This window comes from Cervus canadensis, chromosome 11, assembly GCF_019320065.1.
Source record: "Cervus canadensis isolate Bull #8, Minnesota chromosome 11, ASM1932006v1, whole genome shotgun sequence".
Lineage (NCBI taxonomy): Eukaryota > Metazoa > Chordata > Mammalia > Artiodactyla > Cervidae > Cervus > Cervus canadensis.
In genome coordinates this window covers 17,721,772-17,736,874 of record NC_057396.1, presented here as the reverse complement: position 1 = coordinate 17,736,874, position 15,103 = coordinate 17,721,772, and the positions used below count along the sequence as shown (strand labels likewise).

The 15,103-nt window shown below is 37.1% G+C and overlaps 1 protein-coding gene across 2 annotated transcripts in view; it reads left to right on the top strand.

Annotated features, from left to right (window-relative positions):
• RDX (radixin) overlaps positions 1-15,103 on the top strand; it is a 95,900-nt gene that overhangs the window by 50,457 nt on the left and 30,340 nt on the right. For both annotated transcript variants that reach the window (XM_043481043.1, XM_043481041.1), the window contains exon 10: positions 1,487-1,617. In XM_043481043.1, the coding sequence (XP_043336978.1) occupies positions 1,487-1,617 (131 nt within the window). The remainder of the gene's footprint in view (positions 1-1,486; positions 1,618-15,103) is intronic.

The following is a 15,103-nucleotide window of genomic DNA, read 5'->3' as shown; positions in this document are numbered from 1 at the left end:
TTGAGAAGTACTGTGCTCTTGATGTCACAGACAAGCCTGCTTTTTCAGCTTTCTAAAGAATACAGGAAGGGCAGCAGTATCTGTGGGGCCCCTAGGCCCTTGTTTTTCTCAAGGAAATTGGGATGCTCAAACTTTTCCTAAACCTGTGTAACCCCTGACTCCCAGAGCAGTGCGGGCTGTTTACCTGTATATACTCTGTTGATTGAGATAGGATGAAAGGTGAATGTGCTAAAAGTGAGTCCAAGTCTTGGCGGAAGAGGGCCGCTTAGTTATTCAATCTTTTCTTCTGGCTGTTGAGAAAGTACCTTGTAGGGAAGTTTAGAACAATTGGGAGTTCCCCTCCATGAATGAACCGTAGGCCATAGATTATTAAATGCTGTGAGGATCCATTAAAACCAGTTGGGAAGATATGGCCACCCTTAAACTTAATGCATAGGCCTCCTTTTCTTGCTGATTTATTATAACTCTCCCTGTTTGCCCCAGAGCTGGAGTCTCTCTTCATATTGAAAGCAGATAGGTACTAGGAGCTGCAGGAAGAAATAGGTAATAAAACTTTGCTGATAAGCTTATCAGAGATTGCAAGTTGAGAAACTACATGGTTTGGGCTTGAAATTCAGAATTGACATCAAATGGCAGCTATGTCTTTTATAAATATTTAGGTATATTTAGATAAGTTTTAGATGAAAGCATAATTGATGTTTTTTTAACTAAAAAGAGAAAATTATTCCCATTGAAGTAGACAATATCTGATAATTAAATCTTATTCATCATTGTATTTCTGGCCCTCACCATAGAGTCTTATCCACAGTAAGCCCTTGGTAGATGTTTGATAAATGAATTTGGCTATATTTAGGCCCATGGCAGATACATCTAAAGGACAAAAGCGCCCATTCCCACCAAACTCTCAGGAGGATCTTTGTAGATAGCATTAGATGCATATTATCATTTTAAGGGATTTGTCAAAGGAGATAAAACTGAGTTGTCATCTTGTACCCAAGTTTCAGTTGATACTACCTTAGAAATTAAACTTGTATTAATTGTTAATGGTTGAAATTTTTTGCCCTTCCATGTTAATTTGCTGTTTAAAGTGAAACAGTCTTTTGCACTCCCTTCAAACCTTTGCTGTTTCTGCCAGTGGGTGGTTCTTGCTAATCTAAAGAAGGCATGTTCTTGGGTATGCAACTGTGCAGTTACCCTGGTTTTGTGCTCACATATAATTTATCGTCGAGTTCATTTTAAATGGTCGCTGACATTAGTTTTTCTGACCTCACAATAAAAGATATATTTTAATCCAGTGTGTATATATGTAACAGTGTTGTAGTCCTATATTCTTAACTATATGATTTTTTAATACATCTAAATTTAATGATACTTAAAATATTGATATGCTGTCATTTCTTCTTAGTTGATTCACAGTTACTACTTAGGTTTCATGTATATATTTTCATATATTAATTTGTAACAACACAATGTAATTCCTTTTAAGGGCTCAATTAGAGAATGAAAAGAAGAAAAGAGAAATAGCAGAAAAGGAAAAGGAAAGAATAGAACGTGAAAAGGAAGAGCTAATGGAACGTCTGAGACAAATTGAAGAACAGACAATGAAAGCCCAGAAAGGTAGAAGTTTCTTTTTGATATTGGATTCAAAATTGTTGCTCTGTCATCAGTAATATAGTATTTCTTAATACTATTAAATCTTTTTTTAAATTTTTTAATTGGAGGAAAATTGCTTTACAGTGCCGTACAACTACATGAGTCAGCCATAATTGTACGTGTGTCCCCTCCCCTCCCGTCACCCCACCCCTTCAGGTCATCACAGAGCGCCAGGCTGAGCTCCCTGTCTTATCTCGCAGCCTCCCGCAAGCTATTTATTTGACTCATGATGGTGTATATATGCTGACGCTACTTTCTCTGTCTGCCCCACCCTCTCTTTCCCCCAGTGTGTCCACAAGTCCATTCTCTACATCCGTTGTCTCCATTCCTTCCCTGCAGATAGGTTCGTCTGTGCCGTTCTAGATTCTACATACAGTGCAAATTATTATGCCATGTTTGGTTTCCTCTTTCTGACCTGATTAATTCTGTATAACAGACTTTAGGCTCATCCACATCACTACAACTGGTTCAAATTTGTTCCTTTTTATGGATGACTGATATTCTTTTGTTTTTATGTACCACAGCTTGTTTATCCATTTATCTGTTGATGAACATCTGGGTTACTTCCATTTCTTATATAGACCTAATTCCATTTAATTGCCAATTTAATACTTAGTGGAATTAAATCATAAACCTTTTTAAGGTACATTCATGTATACAACCCTTATATATTTGTTTTTCATTTAAGCACTCAAATAGTTTTACGTGTACTTTTATTATACATTACAAATGACTGTATGTGTTAATTTTTTCCTTTGGACTGTCCAGGGTTACATACACAAAAATACATTTTCAATGCTTTCTGGCATTTAAACAAAATCACTTTATGGATATTTAAGTACTTTAAGGCATCTAGGTAATTTAAGGCATTTTAAGCTATTCTGACTGTTTAAACTCTTCTAGATCTCAGTCTCTAGGTTCAGTATATTAAAAAATACACAACACATAGCCATGTTTTGTTTGCTTTTGATAACACATTTGGAAGAACTTACTTCCTAGACAGTAGGTAACCAAAATGTTACATTAATGCTTTATTATTTTAATGTCGTCATTATTTGGCTGTGGCAGGTCTTAGCTGTGACGATGCAGGATCTTCACTGTGTTATGTGGAATCCTTTTTCTGTGGTGCATAGACTCTCTAGTTGTGTTACATGGCATGTGGGATCTTAGTTCCCCGACCAGGGATTAAACTGGCATTCCCTGAGTTGCAATTCAGACTCTTAATCACTGGACCACCTGGGAAGTCCCAACTACAATGTATATTTAGAAAGGCTACATTTATATTTAGCAAGTGTGGTTTATATAAAGTAACTCTTCAGTCAGTTCAGTCGCTCAGTCATGTCTGACTCTTTGCGACCCCGTGAACCGCAGCATGCCAGGCCTCCCTGTCCATCACCAGCTCCCGGAGTTTACTCAAACTTACCTCCATTGAGTTGGTGATGCCATCCAACCATCTCATCCTCTGTCGTCCCCTTCTCCTCCTGCCTTCAATCTTTCCCAGCATCACGGTCTTTTCAAATAAGTCAGCTCCTCGTATCAGGTGGCCAGAGTATTGGAGTTTCAGCTTCAACATCAGTCCTTCCAATGAACACCCAGGACTGATCTCCCTTAGGATGGACTGGTTGGATCTCCTTGTAGTCCAAGGGACTCCCAAGAGTCTTCTCCAACACCACAGTTCAAAAGCATCAATTCTTCTGTGCTCAGCTTTCTTTATAGTCCAATTCTCACATCCATACATGACTACTGGAAAAACCATAGCCTTGGCTAGACGGACATTTGTTGAAAAAGTAATGTCTCTGCTTTTTAATATGCTGTCTAGGTTGGTCATAACTTTCCTTCCAAGGAGTAAGCGTCTTTAACTTCATGGCTGCAGTCACCATCTGCAGTGATTTTGGAGCCCCCAAAATAAAGTCGGCCACTGTTCCCACTATTTCCCCGTCTATTTGCCATGAAATGATGGGACCGGATGCCTTGATCTTAGTTTTCTGAATGTTGAGCTTTAAGCCAACTTTTTCACTCTCCTCTTTCACTTTCATTAAGAGACTCTCTAGTTCTTCTTCACTTTCTGCTGTAAGGGTAGTGTCATCTGCATATCTGAGGTTATTGATATTTCTCCCGACAACCTTGATTCCAGCTTGTGCTTCTTCCAGCCTGGCGTTTCTCATGATGTACTCTGCATATAAGTTAAATAAGCAGGGTGACAATATATAGCCTTGACATACTAGAATAGACAAGATACTGAGCAAAATAAAATGCTATTCTCCTTCTTAAGAATTAGTACCTGCTTTCCTGATGACCAGTAGAATCAGACATTCAGTTCTGTTGAAAATTGCTGTTAGTCTTATTTAAGGTTTTATTTTTGCTCCTTGCTGGTGGTAGGCCGATGCTCTTGAGCAGTGGGTAGAATAATTTGCCAGATGGGTAGCTGGAGGAGGAAGTCACAAAGATTGTTGTAAATGCACAAATTGATGATCCCAATTGTAAGATGATTGGAAATAATATTTCTAAGAGAAGAAATAGATTTTAAAAAGCCCTGGGTTTTTCTCTGACTCATGAGGAACCTTACTTCTCAGAGCTGTAGGAGACCTAGCAACTGTTTAGTTTGAAATCCTGAGATAGTAAAGAGACTTGTTTGCAGTCCATAGCCCAAGGGTAAAACTTGTTTCCTGAATTCCGACTTGATGCTGCTTCTACCACTCTGGGCTTCCCTGGTGGCTCAGCTGGTAAAGAATCCTCCTGCACTGTGGGAGACCTGGCTTCCATCTCTGGGTTGGGAAGATCCCCTGGAGAAGGGAATGGCTACCCACTCCAGTATTCTGGCCTGAAGAAGTCCATCGGGTCACAAAGAGCTGGACACGACTGCACGAGTTTCACACACACTACCACTCTAGGTGGTTTTTCATCAGTTAAAGCAGATATTCAGGATGTGCCAACTGTGTGCAGGATTGTAGACAGACAGATATGCAGCGTTCATGGGAGTGAAGCCTGTGTGCTTGACAGAAGTGAAATGGATACATACAAATTTTGTTAAAGTTAGATAACATGTGCTAAGTGGTATGTGAAGAGTATAAGCAATATTTATATTAGGGGAAGAATCTTGAAAAAAAAAAGCTAGAATGTACTAAAGTGTTTTTTATAAAAGGAAAATTTAAAGAAATTTATGATACTGCTTTGATTTTAAAGAGAAGACTGAAGGATAGCAGCTTTTCATTTATAATACCTTTTCTGAGAGAATAGCTATTTACTAAATCTTTCAATCTCATTTATTTAGATGTGTGATAAAAATATTACTGATTTACATACAGACAGGTACTTAAATAAGTGAGCACTAAAGAATATAAGGAAGATAGAATGCAAGAAAAAATATAGAGCATTCTTGTCAAGACAGTTTCAAATCAGTCATCCCAAGGTGAAGGACATCCAGTTTTGCTTGTTTTTTTTTTTTGCCCCCTAATAATAAAGCTTTTCCAGGCTGTCTAAAACTCTCCATCAGTTGTCTTGTAATTTATGCTAAATTCTCATTTGAATGATAAATAGCTCTAACCATTTCTAAATCATAATATTTAGTAGATAAACCAGTAATTTTTGTTTGAAAAGAAACATATTTCATTACTCTCATTTTCTTAAAAATTTGATATTGATGGTATTATTTGAAATTTGAAATGTCACAAATAATTAAACAGAACCGTGCTAACAGTTTGCATTGCCGTATTCATTATTGTTAAATTACTTAGCTTCCTTTGTCATTCTTTTAACTATTTTTCAGATACATTGGTGACTGTATTTGAGATATAAGACAGTCAAACTTGAATTTAGTTTCTGTTCTAAAAAAATACCAAATATCAAAATGAATTTCCATCTTCACAAAAACAAAGCACAGGAAAGAGTTAGGGGTATAGTAATTTCATTCTGGATACTTCTTGTCATAATGACCCATATAACCATGATGGTGTCATCAGTCACCTGGAGCCAGAGTGTGAAGTCCACTCATCCTTGAGTGCGAAGTCAAGTGGGCCTTAAGAAACATCACTATGAACAAAGCTAGTGGAGGTGATGGAATTCCAGCTGAGCTATTTCAGATCCTAAAAGATGATGCTGTACTCAATAGGCCAGCAAATTTGGAAAACTCAGCAGTGGCCACAGGACTGGAAAAGGTCAGTTTTCATTCCATTGCAAAAGAAAGGCAGTGCCAAAGAATGTTCATACTACCACACAATTGCACCACTCATTTCACATGCTAGCAAAGTAAGGCTCAAAATTCTTCAAGCTAGGCTTCAACAGTATGTGAACTGAGGACTTCCAGATGTTTGAGCTAGATTTCGAAAAGGCAGAGGAACCAGAGATCAAATTGCCAACATCCATTGGATCATTGAAAAAGCAAGAGAATTCCAGAAAAGCATCTACTTCATTGACGACACTAAAGCCTTTGACTGTGTGGATCACAATAAACTGTGGAAAATACTTCAAGAGATGGGAATACCAGACCACCTTACCTGCCTTCTGAGAAACCTATATGCAGATCAAGAAGCAACAGTTAGAACCAAACATAGAACCATGGACTAGTTCCAAATTGGGAAAGGAGTACATCAGGGCTGTATATTGTCACCCTGCTTATTTAACTTCTGTGCAGAGTACATCACGAGAAACGCTGGGCTGGATGAAGCACAAGCTGGAATCAAGATTGCCGGGAGAAATACCAATAACCTCAGATATGCAGATGACACTACCCTTATGGCAGACAGCGAAGTGGAACTAGAGTTTCTTGATGAAGGTGAAAGAGGAGAGTGAAAAAGGTGGCTGAAAACTCAGTGTTCAAAAAACAAAGATCATGGCATCTGGTCCCGTCACTTCATGTCAAATAGATGGGGAAACAATGGAAATAGTGACAGACTCTTTTATTTTTGGGCTCCAAAGTCACTGCAGATGGTGACTGCAGCCGTGAAATTAAAAGATGCTTGCTCCTTGGAAGAAAAGTTTTGACCAACCTAGATGGCATATTAAAAAAACAGACATTACTTTGCAGACAAAGGTCAGTCTAGTCAAAGCTGTGGTTTTTCCAGTAGTCATATATGGATGTGAGAGTTGGACACTAAAGAAGGCTGAGTGCCAAAGAATTGATGTTTTTGAACTATAATGTTGGAGAAGACTCTTGAGAGTCCTTTGGACTACACCGAGATCCAACCAGTCCATCCTAAAGGAAATCAGCCCTGGGTGTTCATTGGAAGGACTGATGGTGAAGCTGATGCTCTAATACTTGGCCACCTGATGCAAAGGGCTGACTCCTAGAGAAGACCCTGATGCTGGGAGAGATTGACGGCAGGAGGAGTAGGGGACAACAGAGAGATGGTTGGCTGACATCATTGACTCAATGGACATGAGTTTGAGCAAGCTCTAGGAGTTGGTGATGGACAGAGAAGCCTGGAGGGGTACAGTTCATGGGGTCACAAAGACCTGGACACGACGGAGCCACTGAACAGCAACGACAACTTGTTAAGCACCAGTGCTGTTCTAGGCCGCTTCCTAGCTGTTGGGGATGTAGTATTGAACATGTAGGATCCCTACACTCATGTAGCTTACTATTGAGGAAAGACAGAGTAATGAATGTAACAGATAATAAAAACTGTTTTATACAGTTCTAAGTACTGTGAAGGAGATAAGCAGGGTAAGTGATAAAAGTAATAATTCTGAGTAGGAGGGGGTTTATGTATGCATTGTTTACAAATAGAAGTCAAGCTTTAATTCAGATATTAATTTACAGTATGACCATAAGCAAGTCACTTTTAACTTCTAAATTTCCTTAGGTTCCTAACTTCTAAAATGGAAGTAAATAATCTAATTTTGTTTACTGAGGTTTTTTGAAATGTAGTTATAGTAAAAATTTTTTGTTGAAATTTTTTCATAAGTGTAGTAATGTGCATACCTCTTATTAGATGTAAGGCTCAGTAAATTTTTATAAAATGAATTTATTTTTGTAACTACTCAAAACAAGAGAGAACATTACCTGCCCTCAGGGAACCCCATCTTGTGTCTCTTGCCAGTCAGTTTTTCATCCCAAATGTGAGATATCTTTCCGATTTATATCATCATATAGTTTAGTCTTATTTTTTTTCTAGCTGTGTTGAGATACAATCTACATACCACACAACCATTTGAAGTGTATGATGTGATAGATTTTGGTATTATTCACAAGAGTTACGCAGCTGTCACCAAGATTTTGGAACAGTTTCATCCCTCCTAAAAGAAGTCCCATACCTGTTGGCAGTCACTCCCATTTATTCCCAGTTCTCCGTGCTTCCCCACCCCTCATACCTGGGCAGTTACTAATTTTTTATCTCTATAGACTCCTGTTGTGGGCATTTCACATAAATGTAGTCATGCAAAACATGGTCTGTTGTGACTTGCGCTGAACATAATGTTTCCAAGTTTCATCCTGTCTTAGCATCTTTGAGGGACTTTATTGCTAAATAATATTCTATGCACATGATGCCACATTTTACTTTTTCATCAGTTGTTGAACTTTTGGGTTGTTGCTACCCTTTGACTGTTCTGAATATGCTGCTGTGAACATTTGTGTTACAAGTTACTGTGTATTCATACGTGTTCACTTCTTTTTGCTGTAAGCCTGAGAGTGGAATTGCTGGGCCATATGTTTAACTTTTTGAGGATCTGCCCATCTGATTTCTGAAACAACTGTTTGCCGTTTAACATTCCTACCAGCGAGACATGTTTTCTCCACATCCTCACCAGCACTTGACAGTGTTTGTCTTTCGAATTATAGTCATTATAAATGGCAATGAAGTGGTGTCTCATTGTGGTTTTGACTTGTGTTTTCCTGATGGCTAATGAGAGGGATTGGGGGCAGGAGGATGAGATGGCTGGATGGCATCACCACTCGATGGACATGAGTTTGAGTAAACTCCAGTAGTTGGTGATGGACAGGGAGGCCTGGCATGCTGTGATTCATGGGGTTGCAAGGAGTCGGACACGACTGAGTGACTGAACTGAACTGAACTGAATGGCTAATGATGTTGAGCATCTTTCCATATCCTTATTGGCCCTTTGTATCTCTTTGGAGAAATGTATTTTCAAATTTTCTCTGCATTTTTCAGTCAAGTCTTTTTGTTGTTGAGGTATAAGACCTTTTTTTTAAAACATTAATTAGTTTATTTATTTTACTTTACAACATTGTATTGATTTTGCCATACATTGACTTGAATCCACTGTGGGTGTTCATGTGTTCCCCATCCTGAACCCCCTCCCACTTCCCTCCCCATCCCATCCCTTGGGTCATAATATAGCAGTGGTACATACACACAATGGAATATTACTCAGCTGTTAAAAAGGATACATTTGAATCCGTTCTAATGAGGTGGATGAAACTGGAGCCTATTATACAGAGTAAAGTAAGCCAGAAAGAAAAACACCAATACAGTATACTAACTAACGCATATATATGGAATTTAGAAAGATGGTAATGATAACCCTGTGTGCAAGACAGCAAGAGACACAGATGTATTGAACAGTCTTTGGGACTCTGTGGGAGAGGGCAAGGGCAGGATGATTTGGGAGAATGGCATTGATTGAATCATGTAAATTATCATATGTGAAACGAATCGCCAGTCCAGGTTCGATGCATGATACAGGGTGCTCAGGGCTGGTGCGCTGGTATAAGACTTTTTAAAAATTTGTGTATAAATCTCATATCATATATCACATATATAATATGCAAATATTTTCTCCTGTGGGTGATCTTTTCACTTTGTTGGTGGTATTCCTTGATTTTAAATTTGGATGAAGTCCAATTTATTATTTTTTGGGGGCTTTTGTTACTTGTGTTTTTGTCATAATCCCTTAGAATCATCTTGCCTGTGTTTGAACTACATAGAAGTTCATGTGTACTTATTTTTGGCTTCGTTTTGCTCAGACTTATGCAGATAGCTGTATTTTTTTTTAGTTTTTTTTTTTTTTTTACATAATTGTGTAATATTCTACTGCACGTATTTACATGTTTACCCATTCTCCTGGTGATAGACATTGGGCATATTTCCTGTTTGGAGCTATTATAAAATCAGGCTGCTATGAGCATTCTTGAAAATAGTAGTTGGTGTACTTATCTACTAACTCGTTGAATGTACACACCTGGAGTTGTGAGTGGAATTGCAGGATCACAGCTGTATAGAGCTATTGGAGATATTGCCATCAGTTTCCCTAAAGTGGTTGTATCAATTTTCATTCCTCCCAGTGCTCTACATCTTCATCATTACATCTACCACTCATTATTGTCGGGATTTCTTTTTTGTTTGTTTAGCCATTCTGTGAATACAGTTAGTACAATGCATTTCTTTGATGACTGATGACTTTGAGCACCTTAGCAAATCCTTATAGCTCTCTCTGAAGTGCCTTTTCACTTGTTTTGCCCATTCAAAAAAAATACTGGATTTTCTTCTTTTTCCTGTTGATCTGTTGATCCTATTGATCATGTAAAGGAAATCTTTACATGCATTTTTAAAAAAAATCTCTCCATGGTTTACCTTTTTACTCTCTTAATGGTTGGTGTCTTTTAATGAAAAGATAGCCAACTTTAAGCTCCATTTATCACTCTTTTTCCTTATGATTATGAATGTATTATTCTTTACTACCTTCTAGAAACTTTGTTTTACCTTTCACATTTTGGTCCATAGTCCATATATGTGACTTTTGTAAGGATCAAGGTTTATTTTTTACCCATATGTATTTCTTACTGACCCAGATCCATTTATTGCTAAGACTTTGTACCATACATAGCATTACCTTTGTCACAAATCCAGAAGTCTGTATGTATGAATCTATTTCTAGACTTTGTTCCACCTACTAGTTTGCCTGTTGTATTGCCAGTGCCACAGAGTTAATTTACTAGGTGTATCTGAAAAGATTTTTAACTGATGGGTCTCATAAATATGTCATAAGTATACAATAAAATGGTAGGAGGCATGTTTCAAAGACAAGGTGACTCTTGGGCTGCCGTGTTACTTTATTTATTTTTTTTACTTTAATACTGATTTTATTCAATTCTCTTGTAAAATAATATAAAGTACAATTTAAGTAAAATTTTTTTTATTCCCAATTGGGTACATTTCTTTTTTTTTTTCATTAATTTTTATTAGTTTGAGGCTAATTACTTTACAGTATTGTAGTGGTTTTTGTCATACATTGACATGAATCAGCCATGGTTTTACATATATTCCCCATCCCGATCCCCCCTCCCACCTCCTTCTCAACCCGATCCCTCTGGGTCTTCCCAGTGCACCAGGCCCGAGCACTTGTCTCATGCATCCAACCTGGGCTGGTGATCTGTTTCACCCTAGATAATATACATGTTTCGATGCTGATCTCTCGAAACATCCCACCCTCGCCTTCTCCCACAGAGTCCAAAAGTCTGTTCTGTACATCTGTGTCTCTTTTTCTGTTTTGCATATAGGGTTATCATTACCATCTTTCTAAATTCCATATATATGTGTTAGTATACTGTAATGGTCTTTATCTTTCTGGCTTCCTTCACTGTGTATAATGGGCTCCAGTTTCATCCATCTCATTAGAACTGATTCGAATGAATTCTTTTTTTTTTTTTTTAATGGCTGAGTAATATTCCATGGTGTATATGTACCACAGCTTCCTTATCCATTCGTCTGTGGATGGGCATCTAGGTTGCTTCCATGTCCTGGAATATTCCATGGTGTATATGTACCACAGCTTCCTTATCCATTCGTCTGTGGATGGGCATCTAGGTTGCTTCCATGTCCTGGCTATTATCTTTTATCTTTAATCTTTTGTGGTATTAGTTGTTAATGGTTATATGTTATATACTTTTAAAATACTGAAGTTGAGAAATGGAACATATTAATTACTTGAAAAACTTAGTAGAGAGCCATTTAGTTTATAAGAAGACATCTAATGTCTACAGAAGAGTTTAATATCTGCTAAGACTAGGCTCTTCCGTTTAAATCTGAATATGCTGCTGTTTCACAGAGTAAACCCTCTCCTCCCACAGTATTGTGAGGTGATGCACTTCCTGGTTCATTCCTGGATTGGAAGTTTTCTCTTTGTTTGGTATATAACTATTCCTTTCCTGCAGTCTTTTGTGGCTTCATATTCTAGTTATTCACAATACTTTTTTGAATAGAGAGCTCCTGGAGAAGATACTCTGGAAATGGAAAATCCAGGAGAGGAAGTTCAGCTTCTTTTTTCTCCTTTAATGCATGATTCTAGTGTGTGGCTCACTGTTTTGCTAAAATAAAATTAGCAGTGTGTTTAGTCTCTGTCAAAGAGCTAAGCGTTTTAGCTGGTTGTCTTTGTGAAGTGATTGTAGATGGTGAGCCTAAAGGTAAAGGTGGTGTGGAGTTTCTAGAAGGTAGTAAAGGAAAGACTGTGTTCACAGCCATAAGAAAAAGATTGATAAATTGAACTTTTATAGTTACAAATGGGACTCTAGCCCTTGGTGTCTTTGCAGAGGGTTTTTTGGACTTCTGAAAATCCATTTCTGCATTATTGCCAGTGTTCGTCTGGCTTTTGATTCTTTCCTCATGCTTTGCTTTTTTTCCAGTTCTCCTAGATGAGCAGTATCAGTCATAGTTCTTTTAATAACCTTGCTTGTTAACTCCAGTGTCTGGCTAATTTATGGGCCTGTTCTGTAGTCTGTTTTCCCTTTTTGGGGTGGAAGAGGGGATTTTAAAGGGCCTTATTTGGTCCTCTCTGGTATGCCTGGTAGTTTTGATTAGATGCACGGCACTGTATGTAAAAAAGCTATAGAGACTTTATTTTATTTTATTTTTCATTTATTTTTATTAGGCTATAGAGACTTTAGATGGTGTTATTTTCCTTCAGGGCTGGTGGGGGTGGGGGGCGAGTGTAACTCAGTTGTGTCTGACTCTTTGCAACCCCATGGACCATAGCCCATCAGGCTCCTCCATGGGATTCTCCAGGCAAGAATACTGGAGTGGGTTGCCATTCCCTTCTCCACAGGATCTTCTCAATCCATGGACTGAACCCGGGTTTCCTGCACTGCTGGCAAATTCTTTACCATCTGAGCCACCAGGAGAGGCTTACATTTTCTTTTAGAGAGGATTTAATTTTTTAGAGAGGATTTTTATTTTGACAGTCAGAGTATGTGCAGATCACCTTGATGGAGTTGTGCTGGGTTTCAGGCTTTGCTAAGGTTGGTCTCTTTCTGGTTTTCCCTTACTGCTAGTCTGTAGCCACTTGGGAGCGTCATCTGAAAGACTTGAGTGTTTATTGGGACAGTTCTATCATCTTGAAAGGGCCTCGAATCCAGCCTTTGATTCGCAAACTGCAAGAGGTTGTTAATCTCTCGGATGAGCTCTTTGCGCTCTGACAGCTACTTTTTGCTTGTTTCTGTAGCATCTGAGCTCATTTGTGTACATTTTAGGAGTTGGCAAATATCCTGAGGGGAAATAACGCATAGATTTTGAGACTTTTCTATTTATTTCTTTTCAGGATCTTGTCCTTTCAAGTCTTGGATGCTTTGGCAGTTCCAGAGTCTAGATCTCTGTTTTCTTAGCTTGATAGAATATATTGCAGGCTCTGCCTTTATTCCGCTCTGCTAGGACTATTATATACCATTTTTTGTATATAAAATAAGCAAGTACATGATATACACACAAAGATATGATTTTCTCTCCACTTCTTTCTTAAACTAATTGCACCTTGCTGTTTTCAATTAACATAACATTGAAAGTCCATACGTATTCAAAGGTATCTTCCTTATTTTTTACAATAACACAGTACTCCATTGCTTAGATGTAGTACAGATACTTTAAAGTTGCTTTTTCATCAGGTAATTTATGATCATATTCTTTTTCTGTGATTTCTAAGAATTTTAATAATAGGACTTTTATTTGCTTTTGTTTTATAATATCTATTAGTTCTTTCTCCACTGTAAAAATGAACTATTGCCCTAGACTGGAAAGAGGAAGAGAAAAAATCTATAATTATTCTGAGATTTTTTTTTTATTAATATATTTTTTACTTATAACTGTTCCAATTTTATAGTTTCCAATCTTTGCCCTTGGGAGTAACATTAGAGATCATTTGGCTTGTAAAGTCTTAGACTTGTCAAAATCAAGTGGTACTTGTATTCAAACCTGATTGAGAAGGAGAAACTTTCACAAATTTTATTAGCTTGAACTTAGAATAACTTTCCTGGTCTACTCCTGATTTAGCTTCCATAACCATCTACATCAGTATGCTGTGTACTGTTAGAGTAGATTTGAAGTTTTCAGTGTATTTCTCAACATGTAAAAAATTAGACTTATGTACATATTTCTTAATATACCACAAAGCAATCATTGCTTTATCTACTGTTCCTCAAATTAATACTTACTACAAAAAAAAAAAACAACTGATAGACAATAAAGAATACTGGGAAATCTTTATTTTGAAATTTAACTTTGTAACTCAGACTTATTTTTCTTTATTGTATCATAGTACAGAAAGAATTTTTATTATGAGAGAAAGCTTTGTTTTCATTTGTAAACTTTTCTTATTAGTTGTTTGCTTTTTTAGAAGAAGGATAAAGCCATGAACTTTGTGAGCTTTATTTTATATGTCAGTAAACCAGATAGAATATTCTAAGAAGAGTTAGATGGGTTAGCTAGCTCTGATGTCTAAGTTTTAGAAGACAAATAGTAAAATGAATTAATTGTAGAATTTAGCTTCAGTAACATCCTTTGTTACATACATTTCATCTTTATAGCCAAATAGCCACATAGAATTTTTCACTTTATCTAGAGTTTAAAGTCATTTTTCTTCCCAATCTTCTCAAACCCTCCCAAGTCGTAACTGTAGTTACTTTACTTAGTTCTGACCAAAAACAGCAAACTTAAGAACAGGAAGGTGATTTGTATGTGACAGTTAGATTTCAAATCTTTTGACACATAGATTTTTAGGTTTTCCCCTTCTCTGAAGTATACAGAATGGGAGAGTCATCCTTTGTAGGACATTGCACCCACCTTCATAGACGACATTCTCTTGTCTTCTGTCGCAGATGTCTTTGCTACTTAACACAGATTGTCAGAATTAATATTTAAAAGTAGTACTTTCAAACTGATTTAAACTGTTTTGGCTTTATGCTAGTAATATTTTCCTTTCTCACTCAGCTCATTAGAATAAGAGAATTAACTTTATGATCTGTATACTTAAGGATTAAAATTCATCTCATTCATCACCAAATACTATTTTCTTCCTGCTTGAGGAATGGATGTGTACTAATAATTCAAATTTTTCAGTAATTCATAAAATCCACATCAAAATTTCTGTTTGAGTCAGTATTGTTTTCAGTCTTAATTTCTTGGGTTTACTTATCTAATACTTAGTTTAGATAAGTAAAAATTTCCACAAGTTTTAAAGTGTGGTATTTTATAGATTTTTGAAATAGATGGCAGCTTGTTTGGTCAAA